The following is a 21,956-nucleotide window of genomic DNA, read 5'->3' as shown; positions in this document are numbered from 1 at the left end:
CAGACTTGCCCTCCGCACGCTTCACTGCTGCGCACTATCTCCAGCTCCGCTACGCGTGCACGGGGGCGTGGTCCGCGGTTCACAGACAGGCCCCGCCTCCGCCCCGTCTCTAAGGCGACGCCGGAAGCGTGGCACCGCCCAGAGATTGCTTACCGCCCAGCATTCGCTGCGTCTGCGACTTTGGTTTCCCGGGAACTGCGGCCTGGCGGCGGCGTGTCTCCATAGAAACACCGGAAACGTGCTCCCACCTAGTGCTTCCCAGTGCCGCAGCGGCTGCGAAGTCCGGTTCCGCCTGAATCGCGGCCCGGAAGTGCAGCTCCGGCGGTGGTAAGCCGGAGGCGGCTACGGCCGGGCGTGGTGCCTGAGGAGGAGCCGGAGGTGGGGTCCGGTAGGCATCCCCGGGCCGCAGGGCCCGCTGGGAGGCCAGGGCGTGTCAGGGGAGGGGCGTCCGCACTAAGCTTGGAGCACCCGCTGCGGACGTGAGGGGGCGCTGCAGGGCGCGGACGCGGGAGACGCGCGTTTTGCGGGCTGCAGCGGGTGCAGCCGTCGCAGACCAGAGAGGGGCGCTGGGCTCAGGGTAGGGTGCGCGCAGTGGCACAGAGCACGGGAGGGGGCGCTCGGGGCTCAGTGTGCGGTGTTGTCGAAGGCGTGGCTTCGGGAACGCGGCGCGGGCCGGGGAGGGAGGGTTTAGGGGCCGTGTCCTCAGGTGGCCTTTGTTCCGAGGCGCCTGGAAGGCCCTGCTGCCTCTGGACCGAGGAGTCGGGGCCTGTCGGTGAGCACGGAGGGGTGGATCGGAAAAGGAAGGGATCAAGTCCTGGGGCTCGATGCACAGGTCTCTGTCCCATCTCCCGGGCGCGCACTTGAAGTCCTTCAGATGCTGGGTGAATGGGAACGGGAAGGATGCTTGTGGAAGAGGCAAGGGCGCTTGCAGACTGGACTCGTTTGTGGAATTGCCAAGAACTCCTTGCACGGCGACGGGGGTGACTCTGAGCAGAGGAGGGTCCCTATCGGTTAGGAGTGAACAGGCTCCCTCTGCCTGTCGCGTGGGGAATAGACCGGGAGGGGCAAGCGAGGACGTCACTGCATCAGCCCAGGCCAGAGGCACTGGGGCAGTGGAGGTGTGTGAGGTGGTCTGAGGGCTCAGATGTGGGGCGCATAAGAAGGGGAGGGGTCTGGTCCCAGCGAAGGCGATTTGGGTTTAAAGAGCGGGAGAGGGTGAGTCTGAGACCACAGTAGGTGCTGAGGATTAAGGCAGGCTTCACTTTGGGATGCTGTGACCCTGCATGGGCCAGGCTGGTTTCAGGGCATCCTGTGTCCCGATTCTCCTCCCCTAGACTTGAAATGTTGTGGCCTGGGTGTGGGATGAGCCAGGTATCCCAGTCCTGTTTGATGGAGGGGAAACAGGCTGAGTGAGCATGGTACGTGCTTGACGGGTGAGGTAGCAGACCTGCTCAGATTCCCAGAGTCTCGGGGGGGGGGGGGCGGTAAACCTTCTTTGTGGTGCCTGAGGGTGGGCAATGCTGGGCTTATGAGGCTACAGTTTGACAAGAAGCATCCAGAATGCTCAGCCATGCCCCACCTACTCCCACCCAATCACACACCCCTGTGGAGGCCACACAAGTCCCCTCTCTGCCCCACAGGCCCCATCTGTATTCCAAGGAGCACCAGGGTGCTGTGCCGTGGTGTGCCAGAAACCACGTGTTCTCCTCCTGTGGGGCACCTGCCAGGCTAATGCCCAGCCTACTGTGGACCTTTTGTTGCTGCGCACACTCCTGATGGCTTAGTCCATTAGGCAGGTCCTGCCAGCCCACCCTGTGGAGACCTCCGTGGACACTGGTTAACAACCCAATTCTGAGGCAGCAGAACCAGGTCTGCACAGGGCCTTGCATGCTCTAAGGTCAGGGTGTGTGGCAGGGACAGACTAAAAGAAGCCAGGTGTGGGGGGAGTTGCCACCGTCCTGGAGGAGACTGAGCCAGTTCTGGATGCAGGTCTCTGCCCTCTTCTCCACAGGGGCATGTGGGGAAGGTAGATAGATATTGGAGTTGGGGAGAAGGTGGGTGAATGGGCCAAGACAAGAGAATCCAGCCCTGGACCCTGCCACGGGTAGTAAGCTACACTGGGGGAGAGGGAATGATACCTTTGTTATTCTCGACCCTCTCCCAGTGGTCTGCTGGAAACTGAGATGGCGGCGAGACCAGCAGAAGTTCTGAAGTGTGTTTCTGTCCTGCTGGTTCCTGTGTGCTGGGTGGAGTGCTGCTAGGGTCCCGTGGGGAGGGCTGAGATTCGCCCTTGGGCCCTGTCCCGCAACAAAGGCTGGAAGGACGGGGACACTAGGGCAGAGGGGATTCCCTGGATGACCCCCTCCCCAACCCCTTCGTTCGGTGCAGATGGCGGCGGCGGAGGCGGTGCACCACATCCACCTGCAGAACTTCTCCCGCTCGCTGCTCGAGACCCTCAACGGGCAGCGACTGGGCGGGCACTTCTGCGACGTGACCGTGCGCATCCGCGAGGCTTCGCTGCGTGCACACCGGTGCGTGTTGGCCGCCGGCTCGCCCTTCTTCCAGGACAAGCTGCTGCTTGGCCACTCCGAGATCCGCGTGCCGCCGGTGGTGCCTGCGCAGACAGTGCGTCAGCTCGTCGAGTTCCTCTACAGCGGCTCGCTGGTCGTGGCGCAAGGCGAAGCGCTGCAGGTGCTCACGGCTGCCTCGGTGCTGCGCATCCAGACGGTCATTGACGAGTGCACGCAGATCATCGCCCGAGCCCGCGCCCCTGCGCCGGGCACCCCGGCGCCCCCGCCCCTGCCCACGCCTGTGCCCCCGCCACTCGCGCCTGCGCAGTTGCGCCACCGCCTGCGCCACTTGCTGGCCGCGCGCCCCCTGGGCCATCCGGGTGCTGCGCACAGCCGCAAGCAGCGGCAGCCCGCTCGCCTGCAGCTGCCTGCGCCCCCGGCGCCCGCCAAGGCGGAGGGGTCGGCCGCTGACCCTGCCCTGCCTGCGGGCCCAGACGAGGGCTGTGACGAGGAGGACGAGGAGACCGATGATGAGAGCGACGGCGAGGATGGCGAAGGCGGAGGCCCGGGCGAGGGTCAGGCGCCCCCTTCCTTCCCCGACTGCCCCGCAGGCTTCCTCACCTCCGCCGCGGACAATGCGCGTGAGGAACCGCCTGTGCCCGCCGGCCTTTCTGACTACGGCGCTGGGAGGGACTTCTTTCGGGGGCCTTCGGCGGCCGAGGACGTGTTCCCTGACAGCTACGTCTCCGCGTGGCATGGGGAAGCGGGCACGGCCGTGGAAAGCTGTCCCACCGAGGCCCCGGCCCCGCCTGACTGCATCGTGTCGGGACCCCGCCCGCCTGCAGTGAAGACCCCGGGGCCGCCTGTGGCTCTCTTCCCCTTCCATCTGGGTTCTCCGGGGCCGCCGCTGCAGCACCCCCTCCAACCCTCGGGGCCGGCCCCTGCACCGCCGACCACCTTCTACCCTGCGCTCCAGCCAGAGGCGGCCCCCAGCACGACTCTGGGGGAGGCCCCGGGCCCGCCCGCCCCTTTGGTGCCCTCTGCGCGAACTGCGGGTTCCGAGCCGCCCACCTATGAGTGCAGTCACTGCCGCAAGACGTTCAGCTCACGGAAAAACTACACCAAGCACATGTTCATCCACTCCGGTGAGCCGGGGTGGGTCTCAGCCCCTGGGTCATTGGAGATTCAAACCTGAGGCAGGATTGGGTATTGGGCGGGGGCGGCGATGCTAGAGGAACCTGGAAGTTGATTCCCCAAGTGCTACACGTGTGGGGGTGGGGGGTGTATCCTAAGGCTGGGCTGTGGGACAGGAACCTTATGGAAACTGGCGGTGGGGCCTTTAGTCACCAAGATGGACCTGGGGATGGGCAGGAGGAATGGAGTCCTGGTGGTCCTGGCATGGGGGAGGGGCTGGCCAGGCTGGGAAGCCCTGCTGTGGGGACCTTCATGGGTCAGCTCGGATGTCAGTGGGTCCAGTGACTGGGACTGGGTACGAGGCAGTGTGGGCTCACTGGGCTTGGGGAAGCTTGGGAAGCGAACAGAGAGGTGGCCTGACTACGGCTGTAGGAGAGATGTGGGGGGATCCCCAAGACTACAGGGAGGTCTCCTTGGACCTCAGCAAGTCAGGAAGCTGGCTTGGGGAAGAAGTAGAAGGTGCAGGAGAGTGTTGCACTGGGGATTGTGGAAGCCGGGGCTGAGATGGTAGCTGGAGGGTCACGAGTGTGTCACAGGATTGGCGCGGGTGCCCCTTCTGGGCACGGGAGTGCAACGCCGAAGGGAGAGGTGGGTGTTAGGAAAAGCAAGTAATTTGTGTGGAAGGCCAGTGGGAGTGGGATGGTGTGTTGGGGTTTCACTGTGGATGTTGGGAGGTGTCAACGTTCTGAGGTGCAGTGTGAGAACAGATGTGATTTGCAGTTTGAAATCTCCCTCTGGCTGCCTTGAGAAGGAAGGAGAGAGAGCAGGGGCCCCGAAGTAGTACCAGCCAAGATTCACCATCTCTGTGTGGCCTTAGCCAGGTGCCAGGCCTGGTTGGTTTGCAAGAACCCTGTCCTAGGCACTGCCCTGCAGCCACATGCCGCTGGGAAAGGCTTTTTGCTTAGGCTGGATGACCCTAGGGGCCAGCATGGCCTGCCCTTCTCTGATCCCTGGCAAAGGGCAGTCTGCTCTGTCATCCTGGGGACATTATAGTGGCCAGCAGGCAGGGGTTCCAACAGGAAGCGGGTAGGTATGCCCAGATCTCTTCCAGTGTAAGGGTGCTGGGCCTTGCCAGATTGTGGCCAGAGAATCTTCTATGAGCATTGTGGGAATGGAGGCCCCTGATGTTGGGGATTGGGGGAGGGACACTGAGTGGCTAGTCCCAATGGGCAATGATGTCCCACACCGGCAGGGTTTCCTCCTGGGAGGGTACCTGTTGGAGTTGGGGGACCCTGATAGTCAGTGGCATTCTGTTCTGGGAGAGGGGTGCTCCAGCGGAGCAGAGAGGAGGGGATATACCGGGCTATGTAGGGGTATCCTTGTTGGACAGTATAGTCTGGGAGTGGAGGGTCGTCCTGGAATGTCCCTGCAAGGCCAGGGGATTCTGGGTTGATGGTTAGTCCCGGAGGGGAGGGGAGTCCCTCCTGGCAAGGGGGCCCCGGGGTCTCTTTCCAGCTGACGTACTTGCGCGGCCCACCCTGTCGCCCGCAGGGGAGAAGCCCCACCAGTGTGCCGTGTGCTGGCGATCTTTCTCCCTGCGCGACTACCTGCTCAAGCACATGGTCACGCATACAGGCGTGCGCGCCTTCCAGTGCGCTGTCTGTGCCAAACGCTTCACTCAGAAGAGCTCGCTCAACGTGCACATGCGCACGCACCGGCCAGAGCGCGTGCCCTGCCCCGCCTGCGGCAAAGTCTTCTCTCACCGCGCACTACTGGAGCGCCACCTGGCTGCGCACCCTGCACCCTGATCTAGGCCTGAGGCATGGCCACGCCCCTCGTGGTTTAGTCACGCCCCCAAGTGGCCACACCCTTCGGAGGGTGTCAGCCAGTGGGACTAAGCCACGCCCTCTACAGGACCCCTAACATCCCTGCAGGCCCGGTCAATGCACCACAGCATCTTGACTGTTTCAGCCAGCCTACCACGCTGTCCCCTGAGTGCAGACCCTCCTCCATTGACCATAGGCCCAATTCACTCCTCTAGGTAGTGGCAGGCTGGGCTGGTCCAGACCCGACCACCTCTGATCTAGATCATCAGGCTTGCTGTGGAGCCCAGGATTCCTGGCTCTAACACCGACTTCCGCCCCCCCCCACCTCCCCTGGGTGGGATGGGGTCTAGGGCTGCTTCCCTACCCCAATGTCAGGCTGGACGAGACGCTTGGCGCCTTCCCCTAGCCACTCCTCATGTGGAATCTAAGGGAGCTCCAATGAACTAACTCATCACGGACTGTGTAATAAAGGACTGGCCCTTGGGCCCAAACGCGGAAGCAGTGAGCTCCTGGACCGTGTATTCCTCTCACAGACTGGCTGTAGGTTTCGTGGCTCAGCGCCCCCCTCCTTGGGCAAAGACAGGTCTGTTTGGTCATTTGGTACCTGTTGTCTGTGCCACAGTGGGGTGCACATATGACCAGTCCCTGACTCCTAAATACCTCCGACCTGTGGGGAGTGTTAGCCCCATATGAGGTGTGTCTTCAGAGAAAGGCCACATCCCCAGTCAAGAGTTGCTGTGGTCCAAGAGGCAAATTTCAAAGCCTGTACCCCAGATCTTCCAAGATCTTTGGACTTCAGAGTTCTCCCTGTTCTGATGGGCATGATGGTTGAGCACTTTAATTTGGGGAGGGCCCAGAGGGTCTTCAGGGCAAGGCTTCCATTAGGGGGTCTGAGCCCTAGAGTAGCTGCCCTGGCAGGCAAGGTCTGGAGTGCTGGGTGGGCTGCTATCAGAGCAGCAGCCAGGACCCTTGGGTTTCCTGCTGGGCTGCTGAAGGTGGGGGTGGCAAGCTTCTGTCACCACACCCTGCAATCAGTTTGGTTGCCAGCCCAGAGGAAGGCTGCTCTTTTCTGCCCCTGCCCTGGGCAGCCTGCCCTAAGGTTTTGGGGCAGGTTGAGGGAGTGGTACCCCAGCTCAGCCTGCTGGCTCCTGGACTAATGTCAGCACCTCTCTGAGCTGCTCCTAGGACTGCCGACCAGAGACGAGGGGTCCCACTTCACATATGGTCCCCACCGATGCCAAGGGTATGGCAGAGTCAGTGCGGCACATGAGTGGGGATCAGAGTTTGAATTTGGGCGCTGCACATGTTTCTTTCAGTATTTACTGAGCACCTACTGTATACCTGGCCAGAGCCTCCATCCAGCCAAGCCCAATCTCTCTACAGACTAAGTGGGTGTCGCTGGAGAACCTCCAGGCGAGGCGTGAGGAGCGGCCCACTGCCCTTGCTGTCTTGTGGCCTGTTTCCCAACTGCCTGGTCCACGGCAGGTGTCCACAGAGGCAGAGGGGCAACACCGGACCAGGCAAATAGGTGGGGGTAAGAAGGGCTGGGGCCAGAGAGTTGGGGGCTGGGTGGGAAATGTGAAGGGGTTAAGAATTGTCAGTTACAAAATATGGGCATGTAAAGCCCAGCACAGAGAATATAGTCAATATTATGATACCTGCATGGTGCCAGGTGAGTACTGAGTGTGTGGGGGACCACCTCCGAGGGCCTGTAAATGTCCAACCGCTATGCTGTGCACCTGAGACTAATCTAATATTGAATGTCAACCGTAACTGAGGGGCCCTGGCTGGGAGGCTCAGTTAATTGGCACATATCCCATACAACCAAAAAGTTGTGGATTCAACCCCCCGTTGGGGAGGGCACGAGAGGTAACCAATGGGTGTTTCTTCTCCCACCCCTACCTCTCTCAAGACCAATAACCATGCCCTTGGGTAAGGATGGAAAAAAATAATAATAAAAATAACCCTGGCCAGTGTGGCTCAGTTGCTTGGGTGTCAACGCAGACTGAAAGGTCACCAGTTCGATTCCTGACGGGCACAGGTTTGGGTTGTGGGCCAGGTCCCCAGTTGGGGGTGCGTGAGAGGCAGCTGATTGACCGTAGATGTTTCTCTTCCTCTTTCTTCCTCCTTTCCACTCTCTCTAAAAATAAAATCTTTAAAAAAAAATTACCTCTGGCTGGTTGTAGCTCAGTTGGTTGAAACATCCTCCGTGCACGGAAAGGTTTTGGGCTCAGTTCCTGGTCAGGGCGTGTATGTGAGGCAACCAATCCATGTTTCTCTCCTTTTCTCTCTCTAAAAGAATTTGGAGGAAAAAGAAAAGGCATTGGGTGAGGATAAATAAATTTTTTTTAAAAATAATAAAATAAGGAGACGGGCTGGCAGCGGAGTCCTGGGAACGGACAGTAACCCCGCTGTCGCTACTGCCTGGGCCGCCGCCAGGGGCCAGAGGTCGAGGCCAGCAGCTCTGCGCAGAGGAGGGTTGGGTCGGCGCTTCTCCGAGCACAGAGCCGATGCGATGGGCGTCTGGCCGCGCCTGCTGCTGCTGCTGCTCCTTCTGCTGAGCCTGGGGCGGCCCGCATGGCCTGCCGCTGTGGCCCTGGCACTGCGCTGGCTCCTGGGGGACCCCGCCTGCTGCGCGCTGGTAGCCCTGGCTGCGCTGGCACGGCCCTGGCTCGTTCCCTGTGTGCCCCACTGGCTGAGTCTGGCTGCCGCGGCCCTGCTGCTGGCTCTGCTACCCGCACGGCCACCCCCGGAGCTGCGCTGGCTGCCGGCCGACGTGGCCTATATCATCAGGATCTCCCGCCTGGGCCTGGACATCAGGAGGCGCTTGAGCCGCAAGCCCCCCGAAAGCTTCGTGGATGTCTTTGAGCGGTGGGCGCGCGCGCAGCCGGCCCGCGTGCCCTTGGTGTGGACGGGACCCGGGGGCCGCTCAGTCACCTACGGGGAGCTGGACGCCCAGGCCTGCCGGGCGGCGTGGGCCCTGAAGGCAGAGCTGGTTGACCTGGCGGGCCCGGGGGCCAGGGAGTCCGCGGCTCTCCTGGTGCTGCCCTCGCGGTCCGTTCCCGCTCTGGGGCTGTGGCTGGGACTGGCCAAGTTGGGCTGCCCGGCGGCTTGGATCAACCCGCACATCCGCGGGGCGCCCCTGGTGCACTCGGTGCTGAGCTCCGGAGCTAGGGTGCTGGTGGTAGACCCAGGTGAGGACCCCAGAGGCCCGCGGAGGACGGGAGGGGACGCGGCAGGAGACAGACGTGGAGGACCGCTATTCAGACGGGTGGGGTGGCGGGCGGGTCTGGGCAAGGAGCCCCTTCCTCCCAGCTCACCCCGCAGGCTGTTGGAACGTAACTACCGTAAAGTAATACTGAGGGCGCCAGAGGTGTTTGTTTTCCTTTTTCTTTCCCATGGCGATTTCAATCCCTTTTGCCGAGAACTACTAATGATGGGGTTCTTTACAGAAGAACGCAGAAGCTTTGCCTGCTGCCCGCCTCCCTTGGGGCTGGCAGTGAGCTCCTCTTCCCCATCGCTGGGTCTCGGGTCTCCCCTCCCTACCTCAAAGGTAGGCCTTGCCTCAGTTTCTTCTCTGGCCCATCCCTGCAGATCTCCAGGAGAACCTGGAGGAGATCCTTCCCAAGCTGCAGGTGGAGAACGTTCGCTGCTTCTACCTGAGCCCCTCCTCCCCGACACCGGGGGTGGGGGCTCTGGGGGCCACCCTTGACGCTGCCTCCCCGGACCCCGTGCCGGCTGACCTGCGTGCTGCGATCACACCGCGGAGCCCTGCCCTGTTCATCTACACCTCAGGGACCACTGGTGAGGGCACCCAGCAGCCTTAGCCCTGACCTCTGAACTCTCACACTGACCTCACCCCAAGGCTGACCTCCAGAACCCACTCTGTGCTTCGATTGTGAAATTTGGCCTGAACTCCGCCCCGCCAATGTGATTTGAGTGGTCGGTGCCAGAATCCTGAATCTTTCTAGCAAACAGCCACTGAAACCCTAACAGAGCTCTGGCATTCCACCCCTGAACCCCACACCCAGTCTGACCTTGAACCCACCCACAAGTCCTCACACTTGACCGGCTTCTGAGGCCCATGCAGACCCAGCCCTGCATGCTGTGCTCCTGCCACCCCATCCTGCCCACATCTCCCTCCTCCAGGGCTCCCGAAGCCGGCCATCCTCACACACGAGCGGGCGCTACAGATGAGCAGGATGCTGTCTCTGAGCGGGGTCACTGCTGATGACGTGGTCTACACAGTCTTGCCGCTGTATCATGCCATGGGGCTTGTCCTGGGGGTCCTCGGCTGCCTGGAGCTCGGTAAGCCCTTCCCTGGCGACTGCTCCGATGCAGGGCGCAGCCAGATGGAATGTCAGGGTGGCAAGGCTTCCTAGGTTACCTAGCACCCTGGCTCTTCTCTTGACAGCAGAGGGACCAGGAGTACCTGGACAGAGTACTGGACACCCAGCTCATCCCTAAAGGCTATTTTGGTCAGGAGATGACAAGAGTTGGTGTGAGGTCACTCATATGAGCTCTGATCCCAATGAGGAAATTGTTACCCAGCACTCCCTGGGACCCTGACTAGGAATTCACATGGGAACCTTTCCACAGTTGTTTTTTTTTTTTTTTTTTTTTTCTTTAAAATTTTCTCTTTGTGCCCTGGCTGGTGTGACTCAGTGGATTGAGTGCTGGCGATGTGAACCAAAGGATCGCTGGTTCAATCCCCAGTCAGGGCACAGGCCTGGGTTGTGGGGGCCAGGTCCCCAGTTGGGGGGCATGTGAGAGACAACCAATTGCTGTTTCTCACACATTGATGTTTCTCTCCCTTTGTTTCTCCCTCTCTTCCCCTCTCTCTAAAAATAAATAAAGAAAATACTTTTTTTAAAAAGAAGGCCCTGGACAGGTAGCTCAGTTGGTTAAAGCATCGTCCTGATGCGCCAAGATTGCGGGTTCAATCCCCAGTCAGGGTACATACAAGAAGTAACAATGATCATAAATAAGTGGAACAACAGGTTGACATTTTGCTCTCTCTCTCCCTTCCTCTCTGTCTCTCTACAATCAATAAAATTTTTAAAAATAAAAAATTTATCTTGAAAAAATTAAACACATAAAAATTTCTACATGAATCCTCATGTACCCACCAACCGCCCAGCTTCAGCCACCATCAACATTTTATTGTAGTTTCTTTTACCAACTCCTTCACTCTTGTCTTTTCTATATTTTATTAAAATATTTTTTTGAATCACAATTTCAAACATACACACAAGTAAAGCAAAAAGTTTGAAGAAGTTTCACAAGTCCTCATCCTCAACAATTGTTAACATGTAACTAGTTTTATTTCCTACATATTCCTCTCTGGATTATTTTAGAGCAAATCCTAGACAGTGTATCTTTTTGCTCGTAATCACTGCAGTATGTCTCTCTTACATATAAAGACTTAACAACTTTTTGGTAGTGTCTGGTGCATGTTTCATGTTCAGATTTCCCCAGTTATCAAACTGTCTTTTCACAGTTAGTCTCCTCATTGTCTGGTCTCTGCTCCTCTTTCCCCCGTGTTTCCTGTTCAGACTGTAAATTCCCTCTAGAGATATTCTTAAATTCAGTTCAATTACTCTTGGCAAGAACCGTGGTGAGGTTCATTGTGCTCCCTGATTCATCACATCTGAGACAGCTCATAACTTTCCCCTAACTTAGAAAGCCTGAGCTTTAATTGGAAAACTCTCTACCAACCTCAGCCCTGGTTTTACTAGTTCCTGATGACCTTTCCTGAATCATGAATTTTATTAAGTGTTGCCAACAGAGCTGTCGTTTTCCAGGACCTGGCATCCATTTTATATTTTACCTCCTGGTCAAAATACTGCCTTAAAGGAGACACACTTGTTATTAACCAAGTATACAAGCAATTGTCCCTTTGGGTGCAGGGATGATGAGGTTTCACTTGCAGGATTCCGTGGGGGATTAGGGTTGAGTTCAGGAGAGTGCCCTCTACAGAGCCACCTGTAGAGAAGGGAAGCAGAAAAGGAGGGTTCCCTTTCCTAGGTGAATGTAGTGGCTCCTAAAATTAATTTGATCCATGTGAGCATCCTTCAAAACATCCATCCATCCATCTACACACCTTTCCATCCACCCATTTACCAACCTATCCTTCTGCTCAGCTAAACATTCATAAGACATTTATCATAATCAAAAGTGATTAATTTTCATAGCCCTAATTTAGCAGTGCTTACTTTCTATGAAGCACCAAGCTTCCCACACAGTCTGGGCACAGGATTCGCTTTTCTAATGGAGGGAGGCAGTCCTCGATGGGCCAGGGACACAGAGACAAGCCCAGGGCCATCCTGTGCTTCAGGGGCCTGGATCAAAGCAGCTTCTCACAGTGGCTTGGAAGCATGACCTGAAATTCATTCCTCCCCTGCCTCCCAGGAGCGACCTGTGTCCTGGCCCCTAAGTTCTCCGCTTCCTGCTTCTGGAATGACTGTCGGCAGCACAGTGTGACTGTGATCCAGTATGTGGGTGAGGTCCTGCGGTACCTGTGTAACACTCCCCAGGTGAGGCACTAAGGTAGGGCAGCAGGGTGAACACCTTAGGCATGAAATCCCAGCTGTTGCCCCAGGTGAAAGTCTAAGGTATATTCAGCTACAGGATTTGAGCAAGGCCCCTCGGGTAAAACACCCCAGAAAAGAGCCACATACCATGAGTCCCACACAAGATTTCCAGTAATGGTTCCTTTGGTGATCACCTGTGCTTCCTTGGTCAGGTGACTTCACCTCTCTCAGCCTGTGTCCTCACTTGGACAACAGAGATAGTATCTCAAGGGGTTACTGTGAGAACTAAACATATGTAGTGTGCCTACAACATGGTGTGGCTCACGGCAAACTCACTAGCCTCATCCTTACAGAGCAATGAGGTATGGACCACAGGTAACTATCTCCAGGGAAGGTCCCAGGTATCCCTCCAGATAAAACCTCTAGGCAAGCCCTTAAGGAAAATCTCCTGGTAACTACCCCCAAGTAAGGCTCCTAGGCTCCCCAAGATGAAGCTTCAGAACACTCCGCAGTTTACCTCAAGGTAAAGGTCCCCAAGGAACCCCTCCAGATAAAAGTTCCAGGTATCTATCCTTATATAAGACTCCAGATGAGGCCTCCAGTCACCCTAGGGATCTCTCCAGGTAAGGCCACCGGGTAATTCCCTCTGCCTCCAGGTAGTATCTGCAGGTAACTACTCTCGAGTAAGCACCCCTGGTAGATCCCCTAGGTATACACCCCTCACTGCCTCCCAGGTGACTCCTTAGGTAAGGACCCAAGGTAGCCCTCCCAGAAAAGTGTTCCTGGGCACCCTGTCATCTTCCCTGGGACATCTCTGCAGCGACAAGAGGACCAGACACATACAGTCCGCCTGGCAGTGGGCAACGGACTCCGGGCAGATGTGTGGCAGACCTTCCAACAACGCTTTGGCCCCATTCGGGTCTTGGAAGTCTATGGCTCCACAGAAGGCAACATCGGCTTTATGAATTATCCAGGGCGCTGTGGGGCTGTGGGCAAGACAAGCTGCTTCCTTCGAGTGAGTGGGTTGGGCCGGACAGTGACCCTGATCGGAGCTCAGTGCACAGGACCTCTGCTGACACCTCCTCGCCCTCCACTCAGATGCTGTCCCCCTTTGAGCTTGTACAGTTTGACACGGAGTCTGCCGAGCCTGTGAGGGACAAAGCAGGCTTCTGTGTGCCCGTGGGCCCAGGTACGGGGCTGGGGGGACCTTCCCTGGACTTGGGAAGGGTAGGGACCCCGTTTCCTCCTTGGCTGGAGCAAGCTGCCCCAAACCGTGAGGTCGGTGCCCTGTGGTGGCGTCTGCAGCTTTTCACCTGGATGCTGAGCCCCCCAGCCCATCTGACCACTGTCTGGGACCCTCTGCCTCTCGGCTTCGCAGCTCTGCCATGCGCCCCTATCTCATTCTCTCGGCTGCTGTGTCTCTGGGTGTCCGTTGGAGTTGTTGTCTCCTCGAGCTTTCCGTGGAAGCCATGTCCTCCTGGACATAAAGTCGTTGTCCTCTGCCTTCTCCTGGGGTCTTCTCTCCTGGGGCCACACGTTTGTCTCTGTCCCTCGTCCATCCCTTGTCATCCTTTGCCTACTTTTAATGGGCTTTCCATGCCACCTTCTCTCTCCGTCTCATTTTCTGCCTCCCTGTCCCTGGGTCTGAGTCTGTGTCTCCCATCCCCAGATCTCCCAGTCTCCTATCTCGGGGTCTCTCGCTGTCCCTTCTCCGGCCGGGTCCTGGGTGATGTAGTTCACGGTTGTCGCAAATCTCCGGAGGAGGCTGGTGAGCTCCCGAGGTTCTTGCTCATGGTTAATGCCCCAACTTCTACTCCTGCCCCCCAGGGGAGCCGGGGCTCCTGCTGACGCGGGTGCTAGGCCGCCACCCTTTCCTGGGCTACCGCGGGCCCCGAGAACAGTCGGAACGGAAGTTGGTGCGGAAGGTGCGGCGCCCGGACGACGTTTACTACAATTCCGGGGACGTGCTCTCCATGGACCGCGAAGGATTCCTCTATTTCCACGACCGTCTCGGGGACACCTTCCGGTCCTGGGCGTGGTTTCTGGGGGGGCGGGGCCCCCGGGGCTGTCTGATCCTAAGGGGAGGGCGACTAAAAGGGCGGGACTTCCTGATTCCATAGGGGCGGGGCTTGGTGGGCAAGAGGCGGGGCCTGTCCACTATCAGGGGCGTGGTCACAAGCCGAGCTACTACTCCTCCGCAGATGGAAAGGTGAGAACGTGTCCACGAGGGAGGTGGAGGGTGTGTTGTCGCTCGTGGACTTTCTGCAGCAGGTGAACGTCTACGGCGTGTCTGTCCCAGGTGCGTAGGGTTCACCTCATTCTGAACGTCCGACAGTAGGTGGAGGCTCGGTATCCCGATTTTAGCCGCGGGCCAGCTGCCAGGCGAAGGGGTCAGCTGAGAGCGGCTGGTGTGCTTCCCAGGGTGTGAGGGGAAGGTGGGCATGGCCGCTGTGCAGCTGGCCCCTGGCCGGACCTTCGACGGGCAGAGGCTGTACCAGCACGTGCGCACTGGGCTCCCTGCCTATGCTGTCCCCCACTTCATCCGTATCCAGGTGAGCTCAGGGTGGCTGCAGCTGGTGGGTGGGAGGTCTTGGCCGTGGAGCACAGTCGGAGTCACAGTCACTGCTCCTGCAGGACACCCTGGAGATCACCGGCACTTTCAAACTGGTGAAGTCCCGGTTGGTGCGTGATGGCTTCAACGTGGGCGTCATCGCTGACTCGCTGTTTGTGCTGGACAACCAGGCCCAGGCCTTCCGGCCCCTGACACAGGAAATATACCAGGCTGTGTGTGAGGGTAACTGGAGACTCTGAACATCGGGTCAGCCAACAAGACACCTGAAGGGGCAGGGCCTGGTGCTGACCACTGCCAAAAAATAAATAATAAACGGAGGCACTTTAACGTGCAGCTGGAGCTGCCATGTCAGAGGAACTACTTTGCATCGCTTATGTCTCAAGCTTTTCAAATGTTTAAAAAAAAAAGGCATAATAACCTTTGGGCCTAATCAATTACCTTGTGTCCCAAACTGTTTGCAAGGATAACAAAAACAATTATTATGACTGCTGTACTGATCACTACATGATTAAAAATTGAAAACATCGCCCTGACTGGTGTGGTTCAGTGGGTTGGGTGTTGTCCGGCCAACGGAGGGGTTGCTGGTTCCGTTCCAGGTCAGGGCACGTCCCTGGGTTGCGGGCCACGGCCCCAGTTAGGGGCCTGCCAGGGGCAACCAATTGATGTTTCTGTTGCACATCCAACACTGGGCCCAGGAACAAAGCAAGAATAAATTCGGTGTGTACACAGATGTCCGCGTGGATGGAGAAGTGAGCCAGGAGTGCAGGGCCCAGTACTCCCCAGAAACCATGCCTCAGGGACCCCCTTGCCTCCCCACCAGGGACAACTAGCCTTCAGGAGTGGCCGTGTCTGGCCATGGCCAGCGGTGTGGGAGGAGCCAGCAGTCTCTTGGCAACTCCAGGGTATAGAGGTGAGAGCGCTGACTCCACCAGTGGGTCCTTTTGTGGCCTGAGCCAGCGGATGTAGATGTGCTCAGTGGGTGTGGAGGATGTGCTATCATGGGTGATTGATGGGGGTGGGTGGGCGCTGGACTGAGGAGTGAGGGTTGGGCAGAAAGTGACTGGGAGAGTGCACTGGGGCAAGTGCGGGTGCAAAGGCCCCTGAAAATGGAGCCTGCAGTGTCCGGAACCAGAAGTGCCCTCAGGAGCATTGTGGGAGCTGTAGAGCAAGGCCAGAGAACGTCGAGGCCTCTGTGGCATATACTGGGGCACCGTCACAGTCCAACCTCTGTGACCCGAGACTGCCACCACCAGGGCTGTGTATAGGGATGCCGTCTGGGTCTCTTTTAAGTGTGGCCTGGAGCATTGTGCCAGTTTAAGGCAGAGGCCCCTAACGTCAAGGCTTCTGGGATGTGTAGTCCGAGTGGCTTCATTGTCCAGAACTGCAGTTACAATTTACCAGGGGCAAGGGGACCCACCAGGGACTAGTGACCATCCAGGGCCACCAGGTTGTGAGGGACACATGAATCCTCTAAAGTCTGTTAGGGTCAATTGGATCCGCCAGGGACACGGGGATCCACTCTCCTCTTCCTCCATGTCCCGAGTGCAGACCTCGTCTGCTTCACCTGCACCCAGCTCCACCTCCAGCCTGGCATGCTTCCCCAGGCCCCAGTGTGACAACAACAGGTCAGCAGGTCCTCAGAAGATTGGGTGAAAGAAACAGCTCCCCTCCCCCCGCAGCTGAAAATGTCCCCCTCCCAGCACCAGGTTGCATCAAGGTCCAGGCCCGCACCAAAGCGATCCCCCAGGTAACTCCTCCTCTGCCTGGTTGCACCCACCTGCCACTCCTGCATGTGTCCGAGACTGCAGAGGACTCCTGCTTCCAGAAACCACCCCACATAAAAATGCCCCTTGTTTTCAAAGTGGGAAGGAGATGGTGAAGGGCGCTTAACAATGGCCCCAAAGACAGTCACGTCCTAATCCCTGGAACCTGTGAATGTTATCTCACAGGCAAAAGGAATTTTGCAGATGAAGCAAGTGTGCAGGTGGGGAGCAAAGAAGATGATTACGGATTCTGAGATGGGGAGATTGTCACAGATTACAGGTGAGGCCTAAATGCAACGACAAGGGTCCTTATAAGGAGGAGGCAGGAGGATCAGAGCCAGAGAGATGGCAGCACTGGAAGGGCATCACCACCACTGCTGGCTTTGCAGGCAGAAGAAGGGGCCACAAACCAAGGAGTGTGGCAGCTTCTAGAAGCCGGAAAAGGCGACACAGCAGATCCTCCCCTAGAGAGTCCACAAGTAGCCTGCCCTGATGACACCTTGATCTCAGCCTAGTGAAACCCATTTCAGCCACGAGAGAATAAATCTGTGTTGTTTCAAGCCACCAAGTTTGCTACAGCAACGACAGGAAACTAATACAGTGCACTGACCAAAGTCCCCAACGCCGGCCCAGGAATGCGGACGAACCTCCATGGGCAGCAGGCAGCCAATCCTTTGCTCTTTGACTTTGGGACCAATTGACCTGCTGTGTGGGTGTGGGGACACAGTCCTGACCTGCAGGTGGGCGTGACCTAAGTGACAAGTTTGTGGCCCTTTTTCTTGAGGCCACCCTTGTCTACCCGTGCTTACAGTGTAGTTCCCTTGGAGTCCACTCAAGCTGGGACTCAGGAGCTCAAAGGACAGCAAGGCCGGGAGTGGTGTGTGCAGACCGGAGCACGGTGGCCCGGGGACCAGGACCACTGGACCGCCTCCTGGGTTTGCTGCTCTCTGGTCCCGACGGCGAGGCAGCCGGGGCAGAGCTGCCGATCTTCTGACCAGCAGAAGCCAGAAGTCGGGACTGCTATGCGGAAACTTCCCTGCTGTGAAAGGGGAATTCATTAAAAACCCACGGCACACGTGAAGGACCGTCGGTTCTCCCTCTGCCTGCAAACAAAAGCAGGCCATGCTCTCCCGGGCTTTCTGCTGCTTCAGGAGGGATGGGAGGAGGCAATTTCTGAGCATCTACCAGGGGCTAACGAGGCCCCAGGTTTGGGGGAAGTTGTCAGCCTGCATCATGTCACAGGTGGGGGCATCTGAGCTTGGAAGTCACCCCCCTCAGCCACTGGTCAGGAGTGGGTTCAAAAGCAGGTCTCTCTTCAGGTGGGGGGAGGGGCGCAGGAGCAGCTCCTTTTCTCGCACCCAGGTGGCTTTTGGTAGGACCTTCCTGGGAACTCTGATTTACTTGGGCGCCCTCTACTGCCACCCAGTCTTCCAGGCTGCGTCCAGGTCCTAGGACGAGGAGGTCGCTAAGGTGAGCCGGCCTCTCCGCGCTCACGGGGCCTCCAGCCGGTGGCTCTTCCTGTGGATGACCAGCTGGGACTTCCAGTCGAAGCCGCGGCCGCAGTCGCCGCACAAGTGGCGCTGCTGGCCAGCGTGGCTCTTGCGGTGGATGACCAGCTGCGACTTCCAGCTGAAGCTGCGCCCGCACTCCTCGCAAGTGTAGTTCCGAGGGGCTGGGGCCGCGCGACGGGGGTGGCGGAGTGCGCACGGCTCCCGGGGACTCTGCAGCGGCTTCTCTGTGCCCCCGACGGTCAGCGCCGGGGCCCGAGCGCGCTGCCCGTCCGTGTGCGTCCGGTGGTGGATGACGAACACCGACTTCCAGTTGAAGCCACGGCCGCACTGCTCGCACGTGTAGGGCTTGCTCCGCACGGCGCTCGGCACCGGCGGCGGCGCGACCAAGGCAGTGGCCCCAGACAGGCCCTCCCAGGAGAGTGGGGACTCGGGGCGGCCCGGAGGACCCTCGCTCTCACCTTCCGGGAAGAGGACGGGGCGGCGGACTCAGTGGGCCCGGCGCCAGGACCTCTGCCCACCACCCCCACCCCCACCCCCCACCGCCTGTGCGGCCACAGAAGCTCCCACCGGCCCAAGACCGGGTGTCCCGCTTCACACGGGGCAGCACTCACCCTGGAGGAGGTCCCCTGGGTCCTCCTTCCCCGCGCTCGGCGCTCCCGGCTCCAACTCGATCTGCGTATCGGGCCTGGGGGGCGGCAGCCCTGCTGGGGTGACAGGTGGTCAGGCGGCGGGTGAGGGGATGGCACAAATGAAGGGCGGGGTGGGGGCCCTGGCTGGTGGCGGGGGCGCCCCCTGGGAAGGAGGGAGAAGGTGGGCGTCCCCAGGGAAGGGCGGGTCGCAGGCTGCTTAGGGTGCAGGGGGCAGGCGGGTCCTCACCCAGGGAGACCACCGTGCCATACTTCTCCAGCATCGAGTCCCAGTACAGCTCCTTCTGTGACGGGTCCAGCAGCCCCCACTCCTCCTGCCGGGACGGGCCCTTCACTGTCCCAACCTCCACTCCCGCCCACCCCGCGCCAGGTCACAGCCTCATTCCCTGGAGGCTCAGATGCGGGTGTGAGTGATGGAGAAGCAGTGTGGTTGGGAGTGGCCTGCGGCTCACCTGGCAGACCCGCCAGCACCCAGCCCCCTGAGCTACCCAACCCCACGTTCTGGCCAGACACACTGAGCCTGGGACCCCTGGGCTGTGGGGGAGGCAGAGCCAGGGACAGATATGGCTGGTCCCACCCCTGTGCCTTGAGCAGAGTGTCCCCAGCAAAAGACCAGGGGACTCAGGGGATTCCAGACCCCCCTCCGGGGGAGCTGCAAAGAGCTGCCAGCCTTCCCGGATGTGGGTACCTGGCTGCAGGAGGACTCACGAGAGGAGCTGCAGCCCCACACCTGGTGCAAGTGATATGGGCAGGTGATGTACATGGGTAGGGTGCTGGGGTGGGTTCTCCGTGGGCACAGGTGAGCTCTCGCCGGTCTGCCCTTCTCGCCTCCCAGAATCCTATCATCTGGTTGGGGCTTTGCTGGGTTGGGAAAAACTGTCCCCACCGACAAGCCACAGCCGTGATGAAGCTTGTGGGAGGGGAGGAGGCTTTGACCCCTGTCTGTGCCACCCGCCTGTTTCCTACTGTGCGATCAAGTGCTGGAGGGGGCCTGGGGCGCTTTGCAGCCTCCAAGCTCATCTCCACCAGCTCTTCCACTGGGATGCTGGAGTGGGATGCTGGCCTAGGAGCAAAGTTGCTGGGAGAGCTCAGGACCCCTACTACCCACACTCAAGAAGCAAGCACTGAAGGTAGCCGGGGCCTCCGCTGAGCTTCCACACCCAGCTGGGGAGAGGAGGCTGCAGGCATTTCCTGCAAAGAGCCTCTCCATTCCGACCTCAGCTGTGCTGGGGAGACCGGACTGCTGTGTGGTTGAGGCTCAGGCATTCCACTCATGGTTGGCCACCTTGTCCCCGCCACACCTGCGTTCGAGGGAGGGTGCAAAATCCCCAGGTGCCTGCTCAGGACTCCTGGGAGGGGCAGCCCCCTGACTAACTTCTCTGTGAGGAAGCCAGCCCCTAACAATTTCCATTACTCTAAACCAGATTTCTAAAGTACTCCCCAAGTGTAGAGACCACCAGTTTGTCCCTGCCCCCCAGGACCTGCAGGGCGCCCTGGTGCCAACTCCAGTCTGGGCGGCAAAGAGCACAAGAATGGCTGGGCAAGGCGCCTGGAACACTGGCAGGCAGAGTGGTCACCAAAGACAGTCTCCTCACACCTGGGGCTGCTCACCTGAATCCTGGGTGGGTGGAAGGAAGAGGAGTCTGGTTCCCCATGTGCAGTTGGCCCCTCTCGGGACTGGGCTGGGTTTGAAAGGGGACTGGCAGGTGCTAGGAAGTGAGGCAGACAGGGGTCAGGGGCTGCCCACGTGAGCCCGGGCAGGTGAGCTGGTGCCGCTACTGTAGTCGGGACTGACCTCAGCCAGCAGGCAGGAGGCCACTGTGTGAGCCAGCCACATGGCACACAGCCAGCCAGCACTTTCTTCCAACCTCCCAGGGACCAGCTCTGCGGTCTGCAGTCCCTTCTGGGTCCCCATCCTGGAAGGGGACGTCCACACTCCCACCAGGAGCCCCCCAGCCAAGTGCGGCCCCCACTCTCACCCATCGCCTGCCCATCAGCATCAGGCTCCTCCTTCACACTGCAGCTGAGCTGGGCAGACCCCTCCCTCTGGGCATCGTGCAGCCCCTCCCCAGTGGCTGCCCGGAGGGGCTCTACTCTCCCTGGAGGGTGGGGGGTCCCCAATGAGTCCTCTGTCTTCTGTGCTGCCGGGGGCACTGCTTGCTTCAGGATGTGGGCTGTGATCTGAAGGGAAGAGAGAAGTCACCAGAGCTCTAGTCTTGCTCTGCACATCCTTAAAACCAAACTGGCCACACTCACCCAGCGCAGCAGTTGCCCGGGGTCATGCTGCAGCCCCTCGACCAGGGCCACAGCCTCCTCAGGGCTGTTTGGCCTCTGGGCCCGCACCCAGGCCTGGATCTCGGGGGGCAGCGCGCCCAGGAACTGCTCCAGCACCAGCAGCTCCAGCATCTGCTCCTTGGAGTGCACGTCGGGCCGCAGCCACTGGCGGCAGAGCTCTTGAAGCCGCACCAGGGCTTCTTGGGGACCGGCCACATCCTGGTAGCAGAACCCCCGGAAGCACAGGCGCGCTGCCTCAGGGTCCTCTAGGGTGGCCGCGGGGTCCAAGGGGGGCAGGCACGGGGGCCCCAGTGAAGATGGCATTGTTACGCCAAGAGTCTTCTTGGAGCTACCAAGAGGGACCTGCAGAAAAGGGCGGGTCAGGATGCCTGCCAAGAGGCCATCGCCAGGGTAATGCAGACTTTGGACAAGTGCTTGGGGGCAGGTTGTCCAATGGAGCTCCCAGGAAAGTGCCAACATCTGGGGACAACAGGAGGTGTTGGAGAGACAGGCTTCCAGGGTCAGGCTGGGGAGTCACGGGGAGTGTCCAGAAGAGGAGGAAGGTAGCAGTCAGTCCGCAGGAGGACAGGGCGGCTTGGGGCCGGGAGGATGGGAGGGGGAGCCAGGCTGGGCTATGGCAGGGCATGCTGGCTCAAGTGGTCACCCTGAGGGGGTGGCGACTGGGACGGCCGCGTCTGCGCCGAGTCGAGGCTGGACTCCCGGGCTCCGTGCTCGCCGACCACAGCGAACTGTGGATGACTCGCACCGCCTGGACTGTGCATGTGAAAAGCAAAGCGAACTGCGCAGGGTCGTGAGCCGGCAAATGTGACCCTGAAAAGGGTCTTGAGTAAAACACGCCCACCTGGGGGGCGTGTCAGACCCGCGAGACCAGACTGCCGAGTCTGTCTCCCAAAAATGGAAGGGACGGAGGGAGGGAGGTCTTCCCGGAGGAGGCGGAACGATGCTCTGGGTGGGAGAGGCTCGAAGGTCGAGCGCGCAGGGCACATCGGGGGTTCGGCAGGCGCTCGCGAGCACAGAGACGTGGGGCTGGGTCCCGGGAGGTAGAAGCGGCGCCCAGCCCAGCCCAGCCCGACCCACGCTCACCTCAGCTACCGTGCCAGCAGGCCGCTTCCGGTAATGGCACCTCGGCGCCCCTCCCACCTCTCGCAGGACGCCCCGCCCCACC

General features: G+C 59.5%; 3 protein-coding genes across 6 annotated transcripts; 2 read left to right on the top strand and 1 right to left on the bottom strand.

Moving 5' to 3' along the window:
• Nucleotides 1-386: 386 nt before the first annotated feature.
• Nucleotides 387-5,785, top strand: ZBTB45 (zinc finger and BTB domain containing 45). 3 transcript variants are annotated; one of them, XM_090261046.1, is made up of 3 exons: nucleotides 387-577; nucleotides 2,389-3,655; nucleotides 5,196-5,785. In XM_090261046.1, the coding sequence occupies exons 2-3, from the start codon at nucleotides 2,389-2,391 to the stop codon at nucleotides 5,450-5,452; spliced, it is 1,524 nt and encodes a 507-aa protein (XP_090117172.1). In that variant the 5' UTR covers nucleotides 387-577; the 3' UTR covers nucleotides 5,453-5,785. The 3 variants fall into 3 exon arrangements, with proteins under 3 accessions (XP_090117172.1, XP_090117171.1, XP_090117170.1); XM_090261045.1 differs by lacking the exon at nucleotides 387-577 and adding an exon at nucleotides 698-772; XM_090261044.1 differs by lacking the exon at nucleotides 387-577 and adding an exon at nucleotides 1,546-1,869.
• A 2,147-nt stretch (nucleotides 5,786-7,932) lies between these two features.
• Nucleotides 7,933-15,101, top strand: SLC27A5 (solute carrier family 27 member 5). The gene is made up of 10 exons (XM_090261058.1): nucleotides 7,933-8,664; nucleotides 9,065-9,274; nucleotides 9,620-9,778; nucleotides 11,882-12,006; nucleotides 12,824-13,018; nucleotides 13,102-13,192; nucleotides 13,831-14,029; nucleotides 14,205-14,302; nucleotides 14,425-14,555; nucleotides 14,638-15,101. Exons 1-10 carry the CDS (start codon nucleotides 7,986-7,988, stop codon nucleotides 14,812-14,814), a joined length of 2,064 nt encoding a protein of 687 aa, XP_090117184.1. The 5' UTR covers nucleotides 7,933-7,985; the 3' UTR covers nucleotides 14,815-15,101.
• Nucleotides 15,102-16,950: 1,849 nt separating this feature from the next.
• Nucleotides 16,951-21,943, bottom strand: ZNF446 (zinc finger protein 446). Of its 2 annotated transcripts, XM_090261064.1 has the most exons (7): nucleotides 21,875-21,943; nucleotides 20,753-21,133; nucleotides 20,476-20,677; nucleotides 20,108-20,205; nucleotides 18,726-18,810; nucleotides 18,452-18,550; nucleotides 16,951-18,307 (listed from the first exon to the last, which is right to left on the bottom strand). In XM_090261064.1, the coding sequence occupies exons 2-7, from the start codon at nucleotides 21,092-21,094 to the stop codon at nucleotides 17,829-17,831; spliced, it is 1,305 nt and encodes a 434-aa protein (XP_090117190.1). In that variant the 5' UTR covers nucleotides 21,095-21,133; nucleotides 21,875-21,943; the 3' UTR covers nucleotides 16,951-17,828. The 2 variants fall into 2 exon arrangements, with proteins under 2 accessions (XP_090117190.1, XP_090117189.1); XM_090261063.1 differs by lacking the exon at nucleotides 21,875-21,943 and having other exon boundaries at nucleotides 18,461-18,553; nucleotides 20,753-21,855.
• Between the last annotated feature and the right edge of the window lie 13 nt (nucleotides 21,944-21,956).

Source organism: Furipterus horrens, unplaced genomic scaffold, assembly GCF_987537825.1.
Source record: "Furipterus horrens unplaced genomic scaffold, mFurHor1.1.pri manual_scaffold_13, whole genome shotgun sequence".
NCBI classification, from domain to species: Eukaryota; Metazoa; Chordata; class Mammalia; order Chiroptera; family Furipteridae; genus Furipterus; species Furipterus horrens.
Note: the sequence above shows the minus strand (reverse complement) of the source record. Positions and strands in the feature narration are given on the sequence as shown.